Source organism: Atractosteus spatula, chromosome 7 (assembly GCF_055471065.1).
Source record: "Atractosteus spatula isolate fAtrSpa1 chromosome 7, fAtrSpa1.hap1, whole genome shotgun sequence".
Lineage (NCBI taxonomy): Eukaryota > Metazoa > Chordata > Actinopteri > Semionotiformes > Lepisosteidae > Atractosteus > Atractosteus spatula.
This window is the reverse complement of record NC_142712.1, coordinates 16,308,430-16,334,293: the sequence shown is the minus strand read 5'-3', so window position 1 is coordinate 16,334,293 and position 25,864 is coordinate 16,308,430. Positions and strand designations below refer to the sequence as shown.

Sequence of the window (25,864 nt, the reverse complement as noted above, 5' to 3'; positions counted from 1 at the left end):
ATAACGGGCAGATTTCTCTAAGCCTGTCAGGATCGGGCTGGGAGAAGAAAGGGAAAAGATGGCTGCAATGCCTTTTGTTTCAGCTGCGTCAGAGATTTCGCGCGCAAGTAATTAAAAGGAACCACTGGCACATGTGCTTCATGCTGTTCGAAATTACAACCATCCCACATGGCGCTAATGTAATTTTGGGACTTTCTTCCACCAAAGACAGAAATAGACATGACAGGGTCAGGCTTTATTGTGCCTGGAAAACATCAGATGTTGAAAATATTGTGACAAACGTGATTAGAAAACAGGGCACAGGTGGAGCCTGTGTTCAGGCTTTGCTTCTACCATTAGTATTTGGCTGGCTCCGAAATGAAACGCATCACGCTCTGGAACAAGTGTTTTATGAATGATAATAATCAGCTGATACAGCTGAAAACCTTTTGAATATTCCAAAAAATATTTGAGCACATAAGAATGTATTAGGAATAGCAATGAGTGAGGCAAAATAAATAAGCAGTTTTGGGTGATGCACTTTTTAACCATTTTAGACGTGGGCAATCTGTCTCCATGTCAAATTTCCTTTGCAATAGGGCACTAAGATGATTTTGCAAGTGCACAAGCCAGCATGACTGATACATTTCTATGAGAGTGTTCAGGCAGAGAGAACCTGCTCTGATAACACCTCCACTCTGTTTGCATCAGCTTTGGCTAATAGGATTCCACGGTGCCAGGGCATTCCTGTTTACAACTTCACAAAAACACAAAATGAAAAACTTGGCAAACAGCATGTGAGAGGGAAACTAGGCAGCGCACTGCCTCATTTTTTATAAACTGAGGAAAGAGAAGGTTGGATGTTTAAACTGCAATTTGGAAGGACCCCATTCCAGATATTAGACTCTCCCCCTTTTTTTATGCCTTCCTGTGCAGAAAACCATCCAAACCATTTTTGAAAAATGGACAAAAATAAGAAAAGCAGGCCTGCATATGTTACCACACATTGCTATTATGTTGAATTGTGCTGATCACAAACAAAAATATTTATCTGAAACTGACCCTGGACAGTGCTTAAAGATAATGGTTGCTTGAAAATGTCTCACCTGTGCTTACTTAACCACCATATATTCCTTTAGCTAGATTTTACCACACATATATTTTGCGCTTTTATATATACACATATTTTAGGTTATATGAAGGAAAAAACAGTATATAAAGAAATAGCAGGAAGTTGCAGATTTGCAGCAACTGTAGCTATATTTTTAAAAATACCAGAGGTTCAATCTGTTGACAAGTAAGTTAGTTTGGAATCCGTTCAGCTAGCGATCATACTGATGATACAAATGTTGTTTTTTTTATTCATGTACAGCAAATCAAACTGACTCTGCACTGCAGGACTAAATCAGACATTCATCAGGCAGGAAGGGTTTAATCCATAGTACTATGTGCCAAAATCCTCAACATGCCAATGACTGACTGGAGCACCAATCAAACCCAGACTTATGTTTGGGCATTTGCCATGGATAATGACAAGGTAAGCCAAAGATGACTGTTCCTCGTGCAAGACCCCATCATTAACTTATTCAATGGTGCATCATTCCTACATTATTCGATTCCTTTAATTCATCTACAGGCAAGGCAGGCTCTGCCCTCCTGACCTCAATTTTCACATGAAGAAACAAATTTCTTTTTTTGCAAACTAACTCAATTTTTCTTGTGTCAACCTTTAGCTTGCCTTTAAAATATTAATCTCATTTCCATTACACTAGGCATATACATATATCCACTGCTTCCCAAGCAATTTAAACTAAATAGGCAAAAGCCTGTTCATTCACTGCAACACGTGGGCGCAAAGATTTCTCCCTGCATTCTTTGTGTACTATAATCTCTACTGTTTGCTTGATTCCCCAGAACTTATTTTGAGAAAAATGATTTCCTGAACATATAATTTGCCTTACATCCCTTGGTGAAGGAAGAGTAAATAGATGAATATCGGTTATGAAAAGGGGGAATCAAATGATGTATTTCATATTTAGATTGTTCTAACTTTCAGACACCTACTGAACTAAATTGCAGACATCAATGATGACCGCCAAAACTAATTTATATTGCTCTAACCAGAATCCAAATTTGAACAAAGCTCCAGCATAAAAGCAAGGTTTGCAGGAAGAATAGAAAATGGAATGTGAACCAGAAGAGACTTTTCTGCATTTGAGGATATCCATGTGCCTACTGAAAAATGGATTTTAAAAACTGTTTAAAAATCTTTTGCCATTCATCTTACCATTTAGTAGCAAAGAATACTCTGGGTTACAAAACAAATTGTAGAATGTCCACAGGTAAGCACAGGACTACATATAAATTATTCCTAAAGTAAAGATACTGAGCCTATTTTTTTTGCCATGAAAAAATAAATTAAAGAAAGCAACCATGAAAGAAATAATAAAAAAATTACTTCAATCAGAAAAGAAATTCCTAGCTCTATGACAGCTCTATGCGTTTCAAAATAAAAATATATTAGCCAGCACTCTAATCCTTTCAAGGTTTCTTTCAGATTTAAGGCAAAGAATCAAAGGGCAGATTTCATCTGATTTTAGCACGTATGACAGCTGCTACAAAAAAGTCAAATTTAAAATTCCTTGTGAGATATATGAAATATTTTCGGTTTTTTAAAAAGAATCTTATTTCTCAACCAGCTGCTTCCTAATACAGGTATTGAGGAAAATAAGATTCAGATTTGCATAATCAGTGTCACTATACATTTAGGATCCAGTCATACACTGGCAAGATCACACTACTCTGGTATTCTGGCAAGACCAATGTGATAAATGGATGAATACGCATTACACACACAGAGCAAATCACTGCTTGAAATGTCCAGCCAAGTTTGTCAGAAAAAATTGTGTCACACGGTGACCTCATTTATATTAGTGCATTTTTGGAAAACAGTTTTTACAAATGCAAAATCAACGGCTGTATTTTTTCCAAAGCTTTGTTTTTATTTTAGGGACATCCTTCACTGGTTTTATGATGAAGAGATCCATGCTGACCTATATGTCTAGATGCTAGCAAAGCAATTTTCCATACTTTACGATTACTTCAATCTAATGAAACCTAGATTATTCCGTGCTTCTGCTCAAAATTGTTCAAGTATGAAAAGAAATAAAAACAAGGCCAACACATTTATGAAAGAGGTTTATTTATGAGTAAATGACATTTAAAATAGCTTAATTCTGGACCAGAAAGCTGAGGATATCTAAATACACTGTTGTAGCATTGGGGCCAATTAAATATCTGTTTGACTGCAATGAATTCACAATGAACGTCAGTTTGTTTGGAACGTGCAATAAAGCACCTAATGTTCACATGTTTTCAATGCTCTGGTTTGCTTTCCCATAAATCCCAACTCTCTTACCTCCTACACAGATATAGTCAACCTTTGACCTTTATTATGCTACATTTCATCAATTTGTGTAGGCAGGCACTAATACTGTAAATACTTTAATTTGAAACAGTACAGGGCATTAAATTTAATACAAGATTGATACCACATATAACTGAGCTTCTGTGTTATCATATAAAAAATAAGCACCAAGACGGCATGCAAATTGGCAAAAATGCACTGTATCAGAAAACAAGTCCAAAGTACAGATGCTTATGTTTTCACAAGAAGTGTTGAAAATCAAAGAGTGGTGCTTGCAAGGTAATCTGCATTTTCACTTCGAATTGTTAGTTTTGAGGGGGGGAAACCAGGATTTCTTTTGAGAACTACAGTACTACTGTATGTATTCCCATGGATAATACTTTTTTTCCCTGGAATATCAGCATAATCAGCACTGGCTCTCCTTTTTCTGCACTTCATACAGTGCAGACTGCAGCTGAATCTGGTGGTAGAAAGACACTCTTTCACTGTTAAACACACATTCCTCCCTCCCACAGTATCGCTTTTCATTTTCCAAATACACAGACGTTTTGTATCTTGTGACTAAGAGAAGTGACTCCTCTAAAAGAGAATCTCTACTTGATACACTCATTCTGAGCTCAAGTGAGCCTTTTTCTTCCTCACTTCATTAATGTCTTATTTAGGACTGGAAGCAGATTTGAAGCTATGTGCACTCCAAAACAGTTTGACAGGTAAGGCTATCAAATCAGCTTCTTTCAACCTTCATCTGATTTTTTTATTTTATTTTCCACTTTTTGCTTCTATTTATTTTTAGTATTTAGGTGTCAGTGTAAGATTATACTTAGAAATTGTCAACTCATATCTGATTTCTCAACAAATAGGCTAGAAAATGTGTACTCATTTGTATTTACATTTCTCAATAATATGAACATATGAATGAACATGCGAAAAATATGAATTGATATTTTACTATTTCCCAGGAATTAGACCTTAAGTCCTAACTGTGCATTTCCTGTCTTGCTTTAGAGATTTTGAATACTCAAAGGCACTATGCTGTATACCTACTGTACATTTTTTCTTTTTTGGGTGAAGTCAGCTCAGTTTTATTTTTGTCCTATTTTTTTTTGTCTATAACTGAAAACACTTGCGGATCTAACCAATGTTATCTAAAATATTAATTGCTACTCTGGAAAGCATCTCCAGCTCTACTGTTTTGTAAACTATATCAGCTCATCATGATCACATAAAGAATACTGATGATCTTGCCAAGAGTACAAAACTGCCATCAAACTTGGCATAAGGAATCATATCCTGCATCAGTTTCAGAACTTTCCAAAATAGTCTTACTCCTAGGGGGGAAATAAAATCTCCTCTTATTTGTAATATTCACAATACATGGAATCACGACATCTAAGAAGGAAGAAATCATTGTCATATAGCCGTGTACATGTGAATAAACATGTAGCAGTATGATTTAAGCGATAAACACAAAGCACAGAAGGGGAATGGGAAACTAAGGCAGTTAGGATTAAGGATGGTTTGAACAGATGCCATTTGGTAATTCTGCAGCTCTTTTCAAACACAGGCTTTCTAATGAACCCTTCTTCGGGGCTTCTTGCCTGCTTACAGACTTCCTCTGGCAGCCACAGGAAACACTGAGCTGATCTTTTTTCGAATCCTGGAAATTTGGAGGCTTGGGGATGGGTGGGGTGGGGGCTGGCAGGGAGAAGATGGCAGGCGGCAGAAAGAGAGGGCCTGATGAGCAATGAGCGCTTCACCCATCCTCAATTAATCTTGTCGCTCTACCTTTGCTTTGGCTTCCCCTCTACATGAAGGTAATAACGACACCCTCATCCATTATCCTTTTATCCCTGTTATTCACGTGAAATTGCTTAATAATATGTTACAGATTTGTCTCCCCTCGCATAATTCTTCCTGTCATTTGCAGTATATCATCCGGAAAACATACAGCCCACTTTCACTGGACGCTCTTTGAAGATTATTGCCAGTGACACCTTCGGGATGCATCCAGAATCTGGAGCATCATTTTCGGCATAAAGTGGAATTATCCTGACTTATCTGTCATTGCCAAAAGCACAACAAGCCATTCAGCGCTAATGCAAAGGTAAAACAGGTTCTTATCATGCCGTCTGAAACGGGAGCACTTGTAAATTTATGCTAATGAGGCCCTTTTGTAGTCAGATAACCCCCAGGGGCTGTAAAGAGGACTCACCGAGAAGGCTGATAATCTGTGTTTGACTGCAGTGGATAATTTGGAGTTTATCCTCTTGTAATTATATAGTTTAAATCTTTTTACTATTGCTAATCCCACACCATGTGGAAATGCCTTGCATTTTTTTGGTACAGCATTCAACTGAGCCTAGCTATCAAATTGTTTCTTGGGGGAACAGAAATTTTGTTTGACAAAATGGCTTGGGCATTATTTATTTTAAATCTTCAACTGGCTAATCGCAGACACACATACACACCCCATCCAGGCCCAAAAGCTCAGACAAAAAAAAAAAGAAGAGTTTATTGAGGAACTGAAATTTAGCTCCCTTTGTTTTGTCAGGAGATCAGAAATGTTGCAAACTAGGATTTCTGTGCTTTGGGTGGCATTCCAGGGGGACCAAGGTCGATCTGGCATGCTTGCCCAATCTTGACAATACAACAAGCTGGTTGGCGTGCAATAATTAGACTAATTATACTGGATTAGAGCATATTAATGCAAGCTGTTTTCTACAGGGTTAATGACCTGCTCGATACCTTCCACAAACCCTCTCATGTCTGGTCTACAAAAAAACTAAGCAATTTAAAAAAAAAATCTTTAACAACGACAATCCCCTTTAGGAAAAAAATCTAGTTACTTTAGATCAGCAAATAGATTTTTTTTTCCTCCTCTGAACCCCTCCAGACCTGTCCAAGTTCCTACAATGGGGATTCTTTGATAACAAATAGTATCTCTCAGTCTCAAGAGGATGGGTAAAGCATAATAGAGGAAAGCAGAATAGTGGAAAGCAGAATAAAGCATAGTAGAGAAAAAAATAAAAATAAAAAATGCATTTTTGAAGCTCAACTGCTTCAGAGAGACCTTATGCTAATTTAGTTTTTTTTCTAAGAATTTTACAGTTTTTTTTTCCCCCCTGTCAAGCACAATAAGATTTTTGCAATATTCAAAACAAATAACTAGTTTTTTTAGGGAACATGCATTAAGCCATATGCAGAAGGTTAAATCAACAATGTTTAACATGCATCAGCCAGGAGTTTTTACAGCTTTTATCTTTTTATAATAAACTGATTGAACTTGGAGAATTAAAAATATTATTTTTTAAAATATTACAAAATAGCCTCCTAATTTTCATTTTGACTTACTTAAAGTAACACTCTAATGCTGTGTATAATCAGTATTACTGTGAAGAGTACAACATAAAACAAAAGGGTTCTAGTGGATTCATCCTGCATGTGGGTGGCATTCTGATTTAATTTCTTCAGAATACAGTAATTTATTACAGAAAATCTTAAGAAGTCTACTGGAATCAATATGCCTTTAGGCAAAATTAGAAACTACTTCATCCACTGTGAATTTAATATAATTATTCATTACAATTCAGAATGGATTACTTATTCATGAAAGTTATTTTACTGGAAACTCAATATAGGGTGATTCGCACATAACTTAAGAAACACAAAGACAAATGCTTTCACTGAAGCAAACGTAAATATTAAATATATATAAAAGGATTGTAAAAAAAAACAGTTTGAAAATTTGCTAAAAACTGAGGCAAACCAGTAATATTTGAATGTTTTGGTTTTTTATAAACAGAATGCCCAGCAGCTGCAAATGGAAATGTATATTGTTCAATTCTGTTTAGTTTTCAATTAAACGACTGAATAAAAATTATAAACTGTCAAGAAGAATGCTAAAACACCTCGACTAAAAATATTTTTTAATCATTCACACAACATAATTAGAATGGAAATGAAATTTTGTATGAGGCTTTGTGTCTTAACAGTTCAATTTCAATACCCTATTGTACTAAATCAATTTTATTATAATATAAAAAAAACTATCTACACTATTTGCATCTACTCTACTGGTTTTAACAATCTGTAATAATGGTCTTATGAGCTGCATTATAATGAGAGAATACCAAAGAGGCTTACAGCAGAGTTTCATGAAACATTTAGGCTGAAGTTCCAAGGGGCTGATACCATGAAAGAAGGTAAGCTGCAAAATGTGCTTCTGAGAGACTCAGCCCTTATTGTACAGAAGTCACATCAAATTAATACTGAGGGCCATTTACAGCCTTTATTCTTGAAAGCTTTTCAAAAAGGATTAAGCTATGAAAACTCAGAAAATACTAAAGCACCTATTAACCATTATGCCTCTCCACCCGACATTTTTTTAAAAAAACCATTTGAATGCGTTGCGACTTCGTACAAACGGCCCACATTAATGTACTGAAATGCAGTGACATAACTCTCACAACAATCTAAAGATTTCTTCCAACAAAGGGGAGCTGCAATTTTACAGTGTTATGGAGGGCTAATCTTTAGTGAATTTTTATAATGATTACATCAATTCAAACCCAAGAGAGATTATTTCTAACGTATAAAGAATGCTAAATAAAAGGTATGAAAGGCTGAATCATTTTTTTATTTTATTACTGCTTGATAGCCACAAGTCTTTAATCTCTGATTATGAATGGCCATTACTGACAACAGTATTTTAGTTATGAAAGATGGCTACAACACAAGAACACGCACAGCACATAGTATATCAACAAATTCTTCTGATCAAGAACAATTTCTCAGAGTGGCCAGTGAGTGTTTTTCAATGGAGAGCTGCAAGTGCTTCAGCTGTAATTTGGGAGCGTAACAGGATTCTGGCACAACCCAAAGGCAGCCATGAGAAATGGGTCACATGGTGTCAAATGGCTGTCTGATGCATCTGAATGAAATAACTTTGCATCAAAAAAAGGAGTGGTATTGCTATTTAGAATTAAAGACAAAATTCCAGGCCTTATCAACGAATATGGTTAGTCTTACTGCATAGTTTTCCTTTCTTGCACACTGGAATAACTTAACTTTAAGAAAAGTAATGCCTCCTTCTGTTCCCAGTAAGTCACATGCATTTTGGAGGCATATTTTACGGTGCATATCAAGGGTACCTTACCAGATGCAGTGTTAATGAATGGAAAATGCTTCATTTCAGTACTTCTATCTTCATATGCCTAAATAGTTAATGAATCACACTAAATGCACCACACTTCGCCAATGGCCTTCCTGCCATATAGGCTTTCAGTAGGTACTAAATTTAAACAAGGAATTAAAAATACTTTAATTTTGGTACCAGTGCCAAACTTACTGTCATTACTCAGTAATGCTCACACATACTGTACATGCAAAAAGACACACACTCTCCTGGACACACATGATTTTCCCTGGAGTATGTGCTAAAATTAACCATGAACCTCAGAGCAACTGAATGTCTGGTGCACCTGAATTCTGCATGTACAGTCAATGGGGAAAGAGAGGAAAATCTGCTAGGTGTCATCAGTTCAGAAAATAATGAGTGCTCAAGAGGCTTCTGACTTTGTGTCTTCCACAGCCCACTAAAGCCAACAACATGCTTCTGGGAGAAAGGAGAGGGCAGGGGGAACTGTTCTACGCAGGCCCTAGGTAGCACCTGTAACCCCAGAGCAGCGATACACCAGCTGATCCTACAAGACAGCAGGTCCACAAGACAATGGCAAATGTTGTTTCTGGCCTGCGGAGCACCCCCATCGGGGCTCAGGGTTTCACCACATGGAGAATGACAGCTTTGTGTCTGTCCTGTCCACCAACCTCCCCCCACTAATATGCAGTCTGCTAATGCTGAAAACCTAAAGCGTAGAAGTCCTACTAATTTGACCCTTGTTAAACTCCTAATTGGATTGCGAACAGCTTAAAGTACAATCGCAGGCACAGTGTTTTCAACTGGGACTTTTCTGCTTTTGTTTCTTTCTAAAAAAAACTAAAATTGGGCCCAGGCTTTCTTTCTGGGAATTACATTATTTTGATGTAAAGAAACAGAACAAGGAAATGAAAGGTTTTAACTAAATACATATTTATTTTTCATTTTATGAGGAAAAGCCCAATTCGATTTTTCACAGGAGACAGCAAAGCAAGAGAAACTGCTAGAAAAAAAGATCTCGCTCTGTATTGTCTCACTCTTTCAGGGTTTTAATGGTCTTGAAACAGCTACAACCACAGCTTCATTCAGAATGAACAAAGCTCCAGAGCCCTTGTCTCAACACTGTTTGAAAACAAACTGTCTGTAGAGTCTGCCTTCATTTGTCCTCCCTGAACTCTACGGGGTCATTTTGTGCTTCAGAGAAACAGTTCAGTGCCCTGCGTCTATACAATCCAAAGGGGATTTCAAAGCTTTTTCAGTGCGCAAAAATATTTAGTCTACTTTTTGCTTGGAAAAACAACAATAAAATAATTTTAACAACAAATGAAATAATTGCAATAAAAATAATCATCCTTGAAATATCTCATTAAAAGGAGAAATACAAAGACAAGGTATAGCACACAGACAGACAGGTGTAAAACATGCTGTAATTACTGAAGCTCAAATTAGTTCATACCCCTGAGGCACAATAGCAACAACAAAAAAAGAGAACAGTTCTTTGTCAAAAGGGAATAGCAAATAAGCAAACACAAATGTCTTAAATGTGCAAATTAGCAAGAAAAATGAGACAGAAGAGCAGGTTTCCTCCTCTGTTATTCATCACATGAGAACAGAGAAGGCAAACATGATCAAGGGAGGCATCAACACAGAAACCAAGCCAACTAGTGGCAGCTTCTCACTTTCTAGTCAATCATTCATTATATAGTGAAGTGCTCTTGAGAAGTGCCTCTTATACTTGACCTATCATATTACTTCTTCTGTAAACGCATAATCCCTGCTTGTTAGGTGGTGTCAACACTAGCATTCATTCTCCATGGTGGATCTTTTGTGTGAATACACCTTAGAAGCCCTGCCAAAACCTGAGAATTGACACCATAATGAAATTGTTTGAATTTCAACCAGGTAGAACACACACCTCTGCAGTTTTTTTTCCCCAAGCGCACCTTAAAGGACAAAGAAATTCTACCTCCTCAACACTTTCCTAGCCTAGATACATGCTAAGTAAAGTGATGTGGTGTTTCATTATTTACAGCACACATTCATCAAAATAGCTTTTTTTAGAATGCCTTCACCACACAAAGACCAGAGACCAGGGAAAAATGACTTGCTTAAGACTCGTCTAAATCTAGGCACCACTGACTATTGAATTTTCATACTCAATTGAATTAAATAAAGTAGCTCATATAATGACTTGTATAGATCATATGTATGTCTGTATCAAATGACTCATTTTAAAGATTTAGACAGTTTCTGTACTGAATATTTTATATACCACCTTTTCAACAGTATCTCATTGGACGTGAAGTCCTGAATTTTGTTAAATGGAAATCATTGATATGGCACAAATACACTTTTTATGGGTTGTGTTTCTTTTTGGACATCTTCCCATAGATTTAAGCAAATGAAAAGGACTGTTTCTCATTCGGTTATCCTTAAAGGAGAATTAGCTAGAAAAAGTTGATAAGCACTCAGCAATCTTATTTTGGATGCCAGATCTTTCAAAGACATTCTTCACCTAACATTGGGGTGATTCAGGAGAAATAAGACAGTTCAGTGTTTTGCCCATTTATCTTGTGACCAACTATGATGACTATGCCTCTTATAGTGCATAGACACCATCTCTGTATTCAGCATTGATAGACAGGTGCAACATTGCTAGAAAATAAACAATCTTCCATATAATCTTTCTTATAAATGATAATGACTAAGAGCTTTGAAGCTTTGGAGGTGGTCTTTCTGCTAAGTTAGACTTACTGCCTTACTTGGAATTGTTGATGTGAGCTCAATAACAGCATTTAACACTCATAAAATTGCAAAAACTTTAAATATTTTGATGCAGCTCAACAACAATGACCAATTAGATGCGCTAAAAACGAAAAAAAAACTGAGCGCCAGATCTTAGTCTTCCTAGAACTGACTTAGAGAGTGAATGTGTATAGTATGTGGGGAAAAAAAAACAGACTGGGATTTCAACCAACAGGCTGAGGGCTTATTTTTATTACATGGCCTAAAGTTTTTAATAGATATTGATAAACACATAAGATCAGCGCTTGGCTATCCGCCCCATCTGGTCTTTTTCAGTTGAAAGGAGAATCAAAAAAGGCAGATTTGCACGGAAATGTTCTCGCCTGCGATTTTCCATTGTCCGCCTTATTAGAGAGAGCAGAATATTCGTCTGTGCTTAGGGGATCCATGACTAATCAAAGTAGACAAAATGTCTCCATGTGATCTGCTCCAGTCTTTGTTTAACATAAATTCAAAATCTTTCTCTCGGCCTCCCTCTCGATCTTTCTTTCACTCAATTTACAGAAGCTCCAGAATACGGCTGTAGAACGAAAACTTGCCTTCCATTGAGAGCAATATGATCAGTACGAGCAAAAATGGAGACCCCAGCTTTCACATTGAATAAGCCAGACTCTAGCCGTTGCGTATCCATTTTGACGCACTAAAGATATATGGCCTTCACTAATTTTACATTTCAATCACTAAGTAGTGCTGTCCATTGTCTCTTTTCAAACTGATGAGATTTTAAAGATAAATAATAAATTAAAAATGCTGCAACATTGCAGTCGAACCCATAGTTCTATTTCACCCTGAATTCTCTTGTGTACGACCACATTTTTAAATTATCTTTTGACAAAACGCATTCACTTTTACAGGTTCTAATAGGTAAAAACACAAACAGCATGAACATGAAAATAATAATGAACGGAATGAGAAGGAGAAATGGCTAGGAAAGCCCTTAGCCTCCTGACTTGAATTTTTGCTTTTAAACTCTGAATCTCAGGTTACAAAGCAGCAGAAAGCTCAGCAATCCAAAAAGAAAGAGTAGCTTTTTCTAACCCTCATGTACAAAACTCTCACTTACCCCTAATTTTAAGCAAAACGAACACAAGGGAGGAAGAAAAAGAAAGAATATAAATCACATGACAACAAGCCAGGGTCCCAGTTTCATTAGTCAAAATTATCTCTCAATATGCTGGAGTGAATTCACACGTGTCAGCTGGTGAAGGCACACAATACAGCAGCCAACTTATGAACTCCCACTAACACTATAGAGAGTCCATAAAACAACTGCCTGGCGCTCAGGGGTTCACTAGAAGACACTGCCTATTGCACAGACCACCAGATGACACAGATGGAGCAAAAACAAACAAAAAGGAGCTCCTTTTATATAAAGCGGGACCCCTTTCAAAACCCATTCATGCAACAAATTGGGTAAATCTGTGCATGAAACACAACAGTTTTGCTCTTTTATTAGCAAGGCCCCCACGTCACAGTAAGTGGAATCAGATTTCTGAGATTTGTAACTACACTATTCCTTGAGATACATAATAAGGTAGTGATAAAAAGATTTTTTTATAAATGATTTTTTTTTGTTTTACATGGAACAGATCTGGATTTTAATTGGATAGCAAAGAAAAAAACAGTAGGCAAAACTGAAACTAAGCCGAAAGCAAAATAAGTCTGGCCTTCTATTTCGGAAGCCATGCAAAATGAAAAATTAATAACAAAGAACTGTGAGTCCTGTCCTCTTTTTAAATTAATGAGTCTTTAGTGTGTTGTTAAGAAGGTCTTGTGCTTTTAAAATGATTTTGGGTTTTTAAAAATTCTTTATGATTTGTGGAGCTCACAGACTCCTAACTTCAGAGACCAATGTCTTTGAAATACAGGAGTGTAGAACTGAACCAGTCAGAGCACTGTTCAAAGGAAATATTATGACAAAAACACTAAACCACTTTATAAAACTGTCAACATAATGAATAACATGTAGGAATATTTATAAGAAGTAAGAGCACACAAACAAGTCAAATATTTAGCCCCAATATGGTTGAAGTGAAAAAGAAAAAAAACTTAATATACTAGTAGTTTCCAAATGACAGAAACACACTCCTGATGTCAAAGAAAGAAAATATTAATCATTTTCAACATTTTGCAATTATAATAATCTGCTTTGATCTACTTTTTTTTATCTCAATGCCTCCTCTCTACAATACAATTTATTAATAAGCAAAAATGAACCCCAACAAGAAGCACTTAACCATAATCGTTAGGATCTAATTGCAAAGTTCTAAATGTGGATTTTTGCATGACTACTTTATACCATTTTAATCTAAATTGTAAAAAAAAATCTTAACATATAACCTATAAATACACAATGGGAACACTCAAGACTATATCAGAAATGCATTTGCCGCACAAAAACATGTGCATATTATTTCCATGCGTTTTTTTTTAATGCAGACCCTTCTTCCTGGGCAGCACGGAGGTAAATGCAAATGCACTGCATTAGAGATGAAACACCCTGGCTTGCTATTCCAGCAGCCTTCTTGCACCAAAATCTGCATAGAGAGACATTTGTCATCATTAGCTCATGCACTGACAGTTGGCACCCAGCATCTCAGATCTCAAGGACTGGCAATTATGAAGCCTTCATCCTTTATTTGGGTTACATGGCCTAATTTTATCATGGGCTTTGCAAGCAGCATTTCATTATCAGAGGTTCAAAGCTGGAGGAAAATTCTCTTTTTTTGGGGAGGGGGGAATTTTTGTTTTGTCTGTTCTTTTTTCATTTATCCTTTACATCGGAGAAGGACTTTTACACTTCCATGTGTCACTAGGTCAGTTAGAGAATAAGGTCAATATCGTGCTGTACGTATAATGCCCTTTATTGGAACTCATCAAAATTGATTTTTTTTCTGCTCTCACAATCAGTGTTTGATTTGCTTTGAACAAACAGCCAGTATATTGAAAATGTTCTCTTCTTATTTTAAACATTGCTGTTCATATCATGGGGAGTGGGTTCTATAACTTACAAACACCAAGCATGGTATGATTAAATCAGTATATGCACATGTACAATTAAATGACTTCATTCCCAAGCACCATAGTGTTCAACAAAACGTAAGTCTTCTTAAATCGAGATCCGAGAGCCATAACCTTTTACAACAAACCTTTACAAGGCATGGAAGCAGCAATAAAGAAATAATAAAAAATAATAAACAGCAAGCTGGGAGTCCAGCTTCCAACCTGACAAGTACTTCTTTACTACTACCATTTAATAGATAAAGCACCACTTAACAAACCCATAATAAACCGAGAAAAACTGTAGCAGTGTCGTTTTAAGTAGCTATGCTGCTTGCTGATGATACCAGTTCAGAGATCTATCAATGTCTGCTGTAAGTAATCCTCGGCTTTGAGAACATGAAGCATATTACTAATTTTCTGCATTATTATGTAAACTAGTTTTTGCAAATAAAACTAAATTGTATTAATGTAAAATCTATGCAAATGCATGCAGTCATTTATCAGGAAAGCTGACAAGCATTCCATATTGGAGAGGGAGGAAATGTAAGCGCCTCCAGAGCAGAGGCAATTAATTAATTTTTGTATTTTCCCTTCTTCTGTCTTCAGGCACAAAAGTTATCCATCCACTTAAAACAGCAAACTGAAAAAAAAAAGTTTTTTTTTGTTCTCAGTTTAAACACATATGGCTTTTGCCTGCAATACTGATCCCTACAAGGTCTGTATATGCCCCTGGCTAAATTGTACCCAGTCTTCTACACTCAAGGGAGTGCTCTGCTAATACAGCATGGAGAGGGATACAAATGATAGGCCACAATCCAGGGGGAAAAAATGAAAAATTGAAGTTGGTACCCTGCAGAGAGCACATTGCTTAAAATAACACAACCCTAATTACGAACCCCCTCGACAACCACAATTTGAGACTAAGGAAATCCAAACGGTAATATGCCACAATTATGTGCAGGCCGGTGTGATGTTATTTTCTCATTCTGCTTTAGGAGAGATGCTAGCACCGATCACACACGGATTACATGATAGTACTATTAATCTGCTTTACATTTCAAGTGTGTCTTTGTTTTAGATGCATGGTAACCTGCTGTATGAGCTATCCACTTTCAGAGCTCATTGATTGCTTTCCCTTTGAGTGTTCTGCATTTTACATTCCCTTACAATCAAACGCAAGGCACAAAGATTCCCCCAAAGGATGAGTGAATAATACAGAAATGACCTAATTTGTCAGCAAATAACAGGATTATTAACAGGGACGGAGAACAATGATTATTAACTCTAATTAATGTGTTTTATACAAAATAAAGACCTGACAGATATAATAGCGCCGCTACGACCTTTTTTATATATTGCCTGTTAATGGAGTTAGCTGCATATATATCTTTGCCATAGCTAATACACTTGCAGTGGAAATAATGAATACTATTATTCAAATTCTTTCCTATCTTCTCCTCAATTATGTTTTACAAACCTAAACAGAAGTTAAGTACACAGGGGAGAGACACGTTTCGATGTTCTCTGTCGGGCAGAAAACAAAAGACGGCAGTGGCAAAACACAAAGAAGACGTTTGTGCACTTGTATTCCTTTAAATTGATCAGAGAGCAATTCAGGATTCAAATACTTTTAGCATTCCATCATTTTTAAAGGAAGTGTCACAAGCTCTTTAACTTTAGGTAGGAGATATTTATGATGGACAAAAACAAGGCAGGGCTCCTCATGTTACATATTTATTTGATCTTTTAAATTTATGCAGGAGCCAAAAACAATTGGTCATGGACTTAAAATGGCCATTCAAGAAACACAAATTATCTGACCAAGGTTTACTGTTTATTTATTCCAGGCAAAAGGTTGTGCTACTGACATTGCAGACCAATCAGTGTCTATATGCCTTACATTGAATTTTCACTGGACTGTTAAAGTCTCCATTTCCACATAACACTTGAGAAGCAGTAATCCTAAACTTCCAAACAAATGTTTCACATGGCATTTGGATTTAATCATTATGTAAACAGGACAGGATTAGTACACAGGTTCTTTCAAATGAGTAAACCAATAGAAGTGACACTGTACTTTAAAGAGTCATTTTGAAACTTCTCTTTCTTTTGAGTCTGGCTGATGCATGGTTTGCCATAAAATTGACTCGATTTAAAGAAAGACTTTTTAAAATTGTGTCTAAAGAGGAAAAATCCATGCTCTCAATAAAGTCAGTACATGGCAAATAATGTACTTGTACTACTTTCTTCATAGATCAGTTGATACATAATCTTTTATTTCAGAATATAATCATCATATTAATTGCACAACAGCAATAATTATGCAATAATGCTACATTTCTGAAGTGTAATTAGCAAGAAAACTAAATTAATTGTATATTATTTAGCCGAATCTTTAAATGATGCTCTTTGTATAATATGAGTGATGTGTAGCTTACGATTTAAGCCATTTGACAAAGGAAATTTGTAGCATTCCAGACCTTTTTGACTTCTGACAGGGGGATCGGTCTTGGGGAAAAAACAAAGAACAGAAAAAAAACGAACGAAGAGGAAAAGGCAGAACTGCACTAAGATGACCTGCTGTATATAAAGGGGCTCTCACAAAAGGCAATATTTCAACAGTCACATGCTCTTCCTAAATTAGAGAATGTATAAGCCGTTGTATTGATTTTCACAATCACACATGCATACATTCATAAGTGGGCACACATTACATTAACAGCCTCATATTTTACTGAGGATATATGAGTCTGAGAGAGGCAGACAGACAGCGAACTGATGGGAAAGACAGGGATGTGGCCATTGAAAACTGATCAGGAACAGTTTCAGCTTTATACTCAAGGTCAAGACTGGGGTCTGTTGGTTGCCTGAATACATAAGAACTGTAGAGGTAAGGTGAGTTGTGCTAAAACAGAGTGGTGGCTGACCCACTACAGATGCATTAGATTAAGAGGTGATAATCCCCACAATACTCACCCTCCTCTCACGGCATGAGAGAAAGGGGAAAAAAAAAACCTTTGCACAGCAGGAAAGTTGAGACACCAAATATGTATATGATATTGGTGTTTGAAGGAGACACTGAACACTAAAGAATATCTGGTTTTAATAAAGCTCACTACCTGCTGAGAGTGGTAAATGCTGTTTGAACAGAAGGGAAAAGGAAGAGACAAGTATTTTAGCCACAAAAACAATACAACTCTCTCTCTTTTTTTCCTCTAAACAATTTCTGCACCACTTCTGTACAAACATTATTGCCTGTTCTGAACTGTGATAATGAAAAAAATCCAAAAACATATCCCTAGAAATAGGTTTTCCCATTTTACCTCTGTGAAAATGTGTTTCTATATACTCTTCTGAGATGTAGAAGGGATAGGTACAAAACAGCAGCATCCATTTCCTTTAAAAAACACTCCTTTGAAGGCTACCATACAACGGAGAATTTGTAAGACAACAGACCAAGCTCTGTCTTCTACCTTCAGGAAAAACTGTACAGTAATAACTAATTCTGCATGTCTAAATTAACCCCACGCAAGTATTCGAGTCTATATATTTCTTCAAATGTGAAAACTATCAAATTAATACTGCTCAGTTACAAGCTCCTAGAATTTGGACTGATATTTTCTGATGCTTAAAGCAAACAATCTGCCAATATCTGTCCTCTGTCTCCAGAGTAGTGGGAAGATATTTATTATGGTTGGCAAGATGTAGATCAGGTAGACCAGATGCACGGGAATCAAAATAACACGAGCCCAGAAAAGCAGTCACTCAACCAACAAACCTATTCCTCAAGCACTATGGAACAATTTCATCGACTCATTGTAATACGGTTTAGCCGTCTTCATTTCCATATTGTAATTTGTGTACTGCATATCCAAGACATTTTTATTCTAACAAAGAAAAAATATGTATAGTAGCATCTTAAACGTGTACAATTTGTTCCTTATGAATATTCCACCTGATGCATCCATCTTCTCTTTTAACCTTCTTCAAGCATATTAGCTTTAACATCAGATGCTGGAAGTATTCTACACAAGTCAGGAACAGGAGCAGTAATGTTGCTGTATAATATAATAAGACTAAATTAAGGCTGCACTGCACTAATTTACACTTTAAATCCTCATCCTTTCAAGTATTTTCCCTACGATTATGTCCTGTTTATATACACTACCAGGCAATCACACAGTTGTTTTCTGTGAGGGTCAGGCTAGTTTCTGTAGTCTGAGAATATTAAATTCAAATGAGAAAGAATCAAAAGGTTCTCCATCGAACCACCTTAACTATCTCTTTTCCTACAAATGCTTGGCACCTTCTATGTAGGCAAGAAACCTTTAACAAACACAACATACTTCTACCCTGAAAGGAAAACACACCATCAGCTGCCTGAACATAAACAAAGTGAAAAAAGAACACCATGAAGCAGAAGGTGAAGTGTTATTCCTCCAAATCTTTTAATGTTGAGGTCTTATTTGCAAGTGCTATCTCCTTCTACATATAGGTGTCTGGACACATGCTCACATCTACATAATTTTAGCAGATTAAAACGCTCGTTTATGATTTATATAATGGTGTGTTTAAAAAGCAATACTGAGGCAAAAAGAGAACCCAATTACTGCTCACACCTGATGTGTCTTACTTTAGTTCATACTTCCCTGACCTCCATCAAGATGCATAATAAAAGTAATAATGCCTGATATCTATGCTTTTCCCTATGTACACTTCGTGTATTGTTTTATAGTAAGAATAATTCGAAGCAATAACATAGAAACTAAAAAGTCTTGCCACCAAAGAAGTGGAACTTAAAATTATTTTTAAAATAAAAACGTAAAAAACGCTGTTTAATAAGAACATAATGGCGTTGTTCGGTTAATTCACAATTACCAATAAAATGCAACCGTTTAGGTTTTATTTGTCAAACATTTAGTAAATTCGATGTAAGACGAACAAACGCTAAACGAGCAGAATCGTATGATCTTTTTCAAAATTAGTATTAGCCATTTTTAGTTTAAATCTGTATTGTTATTCAAAATGTCGTCACGCTAAAGTTTTAACTGCAATTTTTGTATTTAAGAACATTACCAAGGTTCTGTAATTACAGTATCATCCCATAACACCTGCAGAGGTAGCCGTTACACGTAAAATATTTACATTACAAAGTTTCGATCAATCATTCCTATATTTATCGTTATCACTAATTTATCCGCTAGTGAAAGCGCACTAAACAAAAAAAAATTAAAAATCTAACCAAATTGCTCTTAACAGTCCTAAAATCATTTACCGACTTGTGTTGCAGGGAATAGAGTTTGGAGTGAATGGTTTAAAAAATGGATAAAGCAACACAATTTTTATCTTAACACAATGTACTTCAAGAAAAAAATACAAAATTGTGTACAATCTTATCTGTCGCTGCCGCAGTAGAGTGAAGAAATAAACCAAGACATAATTCGGAAAAAAAAAATCGAAAACGTTCTTTCCGAGCGGATACATAAACGTATATCAATAATTATAACAAGAAAAGGCCGTTTTTCCAATACGTTTAATTCGTAATAATAAACGAATCACTTTATTATTATTATTATTATTATTATTATTATTATTATTACATCCCTGATTAGCTCTAGTCTGCGGTTAAAACTTAAGAACCGAAAAAGATCTTATTTCTTTAAATATTTTTATAATTTTAAACACTATTTTATTGTCTTTCCCATTAAAAACGTCCAAGAAAAAATGCGCAATTTTTATCTGAGAAAAAAAGGACCATAAAACTAATTTAAAAAAATACGCGCACAATACATTCGGCTATCACTTAAAACAAAAAGAACTGTATGGTCATTAAGACTTTATATAGCCGACTATGTACTGTTAACAATTAGCACAAGGCTTTCATTAAGATTAAAAAAAATATGCCATTAACAGAACTATACTGCAGGTCATCACGCACAATTTCAAAGAGCAGGCAATTCCCACCACAAGAACTCCAAATATCCGCGACCTATTCTCCTTTGCAAAACAAGTCCTTAATAAGAAGAATTTACTTAAAATTAACATAAAACATAATTGTAGAACTCAGATTCTAGCGGCTGTTGTGTCCGGGTCAGAATGTACCTGCCAATTCTAGTGACACTCTTAAAAGGCAAGCAAATTTCTAAAAACCTGCCTAAGATAGCAATCTGTAATGAAACATAAAGCATTTTCTTCTTTGCTTCTCAAAGTTTAGGTGTATTTCCGCTGTCCGATAGACTCTTACCTTTAGTTTTCGTTGTATATAAAAGCCAGGGATTAATTTGTTGTCGATAAACTAAAGGCAGTGACGAATCCTATTGCGATTGGACATCCCCCTCCTAGCCCTGCCTTTATAATTTCCACAGGAGTGCATCTGGGCTCTTAAACACAGCGACAGCAGCAGCCGCCTCCACGAATACACACACTCAAGGCACCCTGCACTTTTACATCCTCCTGACTACCAACTCCGAGCAGTGATTACAGAAAACATAAATAAATAAGAAGGGGGCTGTTTTGACTACTGAAAGCCGCGTAGTGTCCGATTTCAGTCACTGCTGTTGTAATGGACATTTGATTATTAAACGCAACTTTAAATTGGAGGACTTCCTTTTAACACCGGCGCACTTTAAAAGCTGATGATAAAGATTAAGGGATTTACCGAACGGGTGCTTTGAGCACAAATAATCAGCTTTTACTAAATAAATATACTTTTTTTTTCATATAATAGCTTACTTTGTTCTCTAAAATTGGCTCCTGTACAAACAGCCGCGTTGGATCCCTCGGCTTACTGCGAGACTCCGGTGTACAACCCGGATCTCTGCCCGAATATGATAGCTGCTCAGGCCAAGTTGGTCTACCACCTGAACAAGTACTACAACGAGAAATGCCAGTCTCGGAAAGCGGCGATCTCCAAGACGATCAGGGAGGTGTGCAAGGTGGTATCAGACGTCTTGAAGGAGGTGGAGGTCCAAGAGCCCCGGTTCATCAGCTCATTGAACGAAATGGAGAACCGTTATGAGGGTCTGGAGGTCATCTCACCCACCGAATTCGAGGTGGTCCTGTACTTAAACCAGATGGGAGTTTTCAACTTTGTGGATGACGGCTCTTTACCGGGCTGCGCCGTCTTAAAGCTCAGCGACGGCCGAAAAAGAAGCATGTCCCTCTGGGTCGAGTTCATCACCGCTTCTGGTTACCTTTCGGCTCGCAAGATCCGGTCCCGGTTTCAGACACTAGTAGCGCAGGCTGTGGATAAGTGCAGCTACAGAGATGTCGTAAAGATGGTCGCTGACACCAGCGAGGTGAAATTGCGCATCAGAGACAGATACGTAGTTCAGATCACTCCAGCTTTCAAGTGCACGGGGATATGGCCAAGGAGCGCTGCCCACTGGCCTCTACCCCACATCCCCTGGCCGGGACCCAACAGGGTGGCAGAAGTCAAAGCCGAAGGTTTTAACCTTTTATCTAAAGAATGCTACTCCTTAAACGGGAAGCAGAGCTCGGCAGAGAGCGACGCGTGGGTCTTACAATTTGCTGAAGCCGAAAATCGCCTTCTTTTGGGAGGCTGCAGGAAGAAATGCCTGTCCGTTCTGAAGACTTTGCGCGACCGTCACCTTGAACTGCCAGGACAGCCTCTCAACAATTATCACATGAAAACTTTGGTCTCATACGAGTGTGAAAAGCATCCTAGGGAATCGGACTGGGACGAGAGCTGTCTGGGAGATCGACTGAACGGGATTTTATTACAACTCATCTCGTGTTTGCAGTGCAGGAGATGTCCGCATTATTTTTTGCCTAATTTAGACCTGTTTCAAGGAAAACCTCATTCAGCCCTTGAAAATGCGGCTAAACAGACTTGGCGATTGGCAAGAGAAATTCTTACCAACCCCAAAAGCCTGGAAAAACTCTGAGGTAAAAAATACTACTTCTACTAATGAAATATACATATATACAGCGATAGATCTAACTTCATCGAGGCTATTGAAAGGCCTAGATGAAATTTGTTAATCCAGGACTCCTTGGACAAAAAATATCTTTCTGCTGTTTTGTTTTAAACCATGTTCGTGTAAAACTGTGGAGCCAACAAAAATGTCCCGTGGATTTATTTGTTTTGTCATTTTGAACATAAGTACAAGTAACTGGCTTTTCAAAGCATACATTTACAAATTTTATCATAAGTATTATTTTGAAGGAAAAAAGAGCACAATTGAAAATAAAAAGAAGGATTACATACATACTCCAGTTCTGTTATTAATCATGTTTGGGGTTGATTGCTATGTCATTTTTATAAAAGCGCCAACGCATATTAAATCAGACTGTGTTTATTCGCAAAAAGGCACTCCCACTTTTTGTGTTTAAAATGAGCCCTGGACAAAACTCGGCTGTACATTTTATTTCTGTATATATAGATTGTGGTTCCAGTGGTCAGAAATTGTGAATGTTGTTTTTGTGACACGTACATAGAACTCAAATTCCATATATTTATGAATAACTTCAGGATTTTTCTGCTAGAAAAAAATACAAGGTAGACTACATCAGTGGTATTTTTTACTTTGTTTGTCATTGGAAAGTGTCTAATTTTGAAAAGTTTACATTCTGATGGTACTATTTGTTCAATTTTATAACATTCCATAAATATACTTGAATTCTTATTTAAAATATATTCGATCAATTCTGTTTTGATTCTGCTTATATGATAACGCTTGAAAAATAAAATATATATATATTTGAAAAAATGCACTTGAAATACACTGGAATATAACAATTTGTGATTTGGAATTTTTTATTTCTGTCTTTGAACTTATTTAAAGAGCAAATAAAAAAATTAAGTATTAAATGTGTCCCAATAATGATTTTTAAAGAAATTTTAAAGTTGTTTCAATAACGTTTAGATTTTACTGTTTTTCTCTATGCATGTATCATTATTATTTTATTACTTTAATTCACGATCAGACACAAGTACAGCACTGTATCGAAACTACTCACGTGAAAACAAGGTTTCGGGGCTTCAAACTATTTTCAATTTGATTACTATTTTATACAGAACATTTTAGAATTATGCAATGTATTTTTTATTCGCAAGCTTAAAGAAACAACTAACCTAAAACAATCTTTAATGCCTTAAATGACAACTGTTTTTTGTCATGATACTCGCTAATTAAGTTGTAGTGTACATCGTTGAAACAGGTGTATTGATTTTATAACAAACGGTAGTATACATATTTATGTGGATATTAAAGACACGTAGTTTTTTAGTCTATGTTTTACAATACTTCAGTAACACTATATTGTTTACAATATTAAATGCTACAGTCTAAATGTAAAAATCAAATAGTATTAAATACATTGTATTTTCACGTGTTTTCTGTCAAAAGGATAAAATAGGATCAGATCATTAATAAGAATTTAACCATATATTATCGTGTTCGTACCTTCGGCAAACAAAATTATCCTAAATGCTGCCTAAACCTTAATTAATGGGATTTACTACTGCCATTTTGAGACATCATGTAAACGCCCACTAATCCAATACTATCTTTGACGTTGGCTTAAGATATTGTTCTGTTCAGTATGAAAATATAGCCAATTGTTCCAATCTATAAAGTACTATTATACTGTCATATTCGACACCCTTTTAAGATCCGACAAAATGAGAAAAAAAAACGAACAAGTGCATTATGCTTGCAAGTGAGCATCCATATGGAAGAACACAACTGTGTTTTACATTACATCTACAAATCAAACTAATTTGCAAGCCATAAAAGACCCTAAAATACAACTCGCTGGTGTCAGATACTAAAATAATATTTGTGATTTAGTGACAATTACGCATTGACCTTATACCCGGCAATCATCTTTGGAAATATCAATTTATTAGTTTGTATTCCCCTGTGCTAAGGAACCTGTGGGTTAAAAGTATTGGAGCTGTTTGTATTAGCAAGCAACTCTGTGGTCATGTAAGAAAGCACATTGGGATTGATACTTGTTTAGCGGGTCTACTTAATTGCGCTAATTCAATTATTAAAAAAAACACTTAATAACCACGATTTCAAAAATACATTTGAGAAAAGTGGTAAACATTAAACAATCATTCTAACAACTTATATATTAGGCCTATATACACACGGGTAGGCGAGAAATATACAGACCATGATTTTATATGATGTTTTGTTGTGACGATCGCACACTTACTTTGGCGTCGATCTTTTTAAAAGCGGAATCCTCCTCGTCCACCTCAAAGTAGATCTCAGTGGTGGTGATGGAGAGCGTACCTCTCGCCACTATCACCGGGGCAATGAGCTGAGCTGGGGTGCTCAGAACCACGGGGCCTGCAAGTGACAAAGCGCAGCTCCTAAATCAATCGAAAACTTCCAACATACTGTAGGACGCTTGTAAAAACACCACAGAAAATATCGTGACAAGTATTCAGAAATCATGAATATCATTTGATTAAACAGTGTGAATTTCGGGCACACAAGCGACATACTTGCCAAAAATGTGAAACAATTACAAACGAATTTAGTCTCTGTAAATGGTGTGGTGCCACAAGTGCAGAACTGGTCGGTAGTTTACAGGTATCTATAAAAGTATTAATAACAAGTTAACAAAAAAACTTTAATAAGGAATAAATCGGGAATAAATCGAAAAATAAAAACAATTCGGAAACACTGCGCTCACATACAGCAAAATAATCAAGACTGCAATAATTTACATAATTTCAGACTGCAAGCATGGGTGAAACTGATGGCTACTGTAAATATTGAAATATTGAGTAATATGAAGTAAACTGCATCTAGCGGCCATTCTTTTATTTACTAAATGGTATTTACGTAATAACCATTTTGAAAACAGAGATCATCAGTTAGTATGTCTTTATGCAACTAAAAGTCGTGGTCAGATTTCAAAAGTTTCTTTTTTTACTTGAAGGCTTACTTTTTGTTAATCCCATTTTAACTGCGATAACTGCAAGTATAACCTATCGGGAGAAGGTTAAATATCCCAAATATATTCAATATTCAAGTAGAAGAACGAGGTTCGAGATGCTGGGCACTTCTACCACGACGTAATATAGGACAGAATGTTATTCATTCCACACTCTTGTAACAAAGCTTGTTTAAAACAAGCAACCTAAATCGCTAAATTCATCTTCAGCGTGCTGGAACTAAGACAATCTTTACACCCGGGCTGCATTTTAAGAAAATGCTCCATTCCACCTTAAAGGTAAAGCAGTTGTGTGTTTTGAAAACTATTCCGCCGTATTCTTGTTCTAGATAATAGCTTTTTGACCCCGGTCAGCTGATTGCGATCACATGTGATTTTTTCCCTTTTCTCCCCCTGTTCATCGTCCATCTTCTGTACAGTGCGTTAACACAATGTCGCTGCACCGAGCCTGTATATAGTTCCCCTGAACCGAGTCGAGCATAAAAGAAATATCTTGAAATTGGGATATTTATCGATCTCCTGAAGTCTGAAGAGCCACTTTAATGTCTCATCAATCT

The 25,864-nt window shown here is 36.4% G+C and overlaps 2 protein-coding genes across 6 annotated transcripts in view; one reads left to right on the top strand and one right to left on the bottom strand.

Annotated features, from left to right (window-relative positions):
- nbeaa (neurobeachin a) overlaps window positions 1-25,864 on the bottom strand; it is a 356,961-nt gene that overhangs the window by 66,283 nt on the left and 264,814 nt on the right. For all 5 annotated transcript variants that reach the window (XM_088922429.1, XM_088922430.1, XM_088922431.1 and 2 more), the window contains one exon: window positions 24,558-24,694. In XM_088922429.1, the coding sequence (XP_088778555.1) occupies window positions 24,558-24,694 (137 nt within the window). The remainder of the gene's footprint in view (window positions 1-24,557; window positions 24,695-25,864) is intronic.
- mab21l1 (mab-21-like 1) lies at window positions 20,759-23,197 on the top strand. Its single transcript, XM_088922435.1, has one exon. It carries the CDS (start codon window positions 21,197-21,199, stop codon window positions 22,274-22,276), a length of 1,080 nt encoding a protein of 359 aa, XP_088778561.1. The 5' UTR covers window positions 20,759-21,196; the 3' UTR covers window positions 22,277-23,197.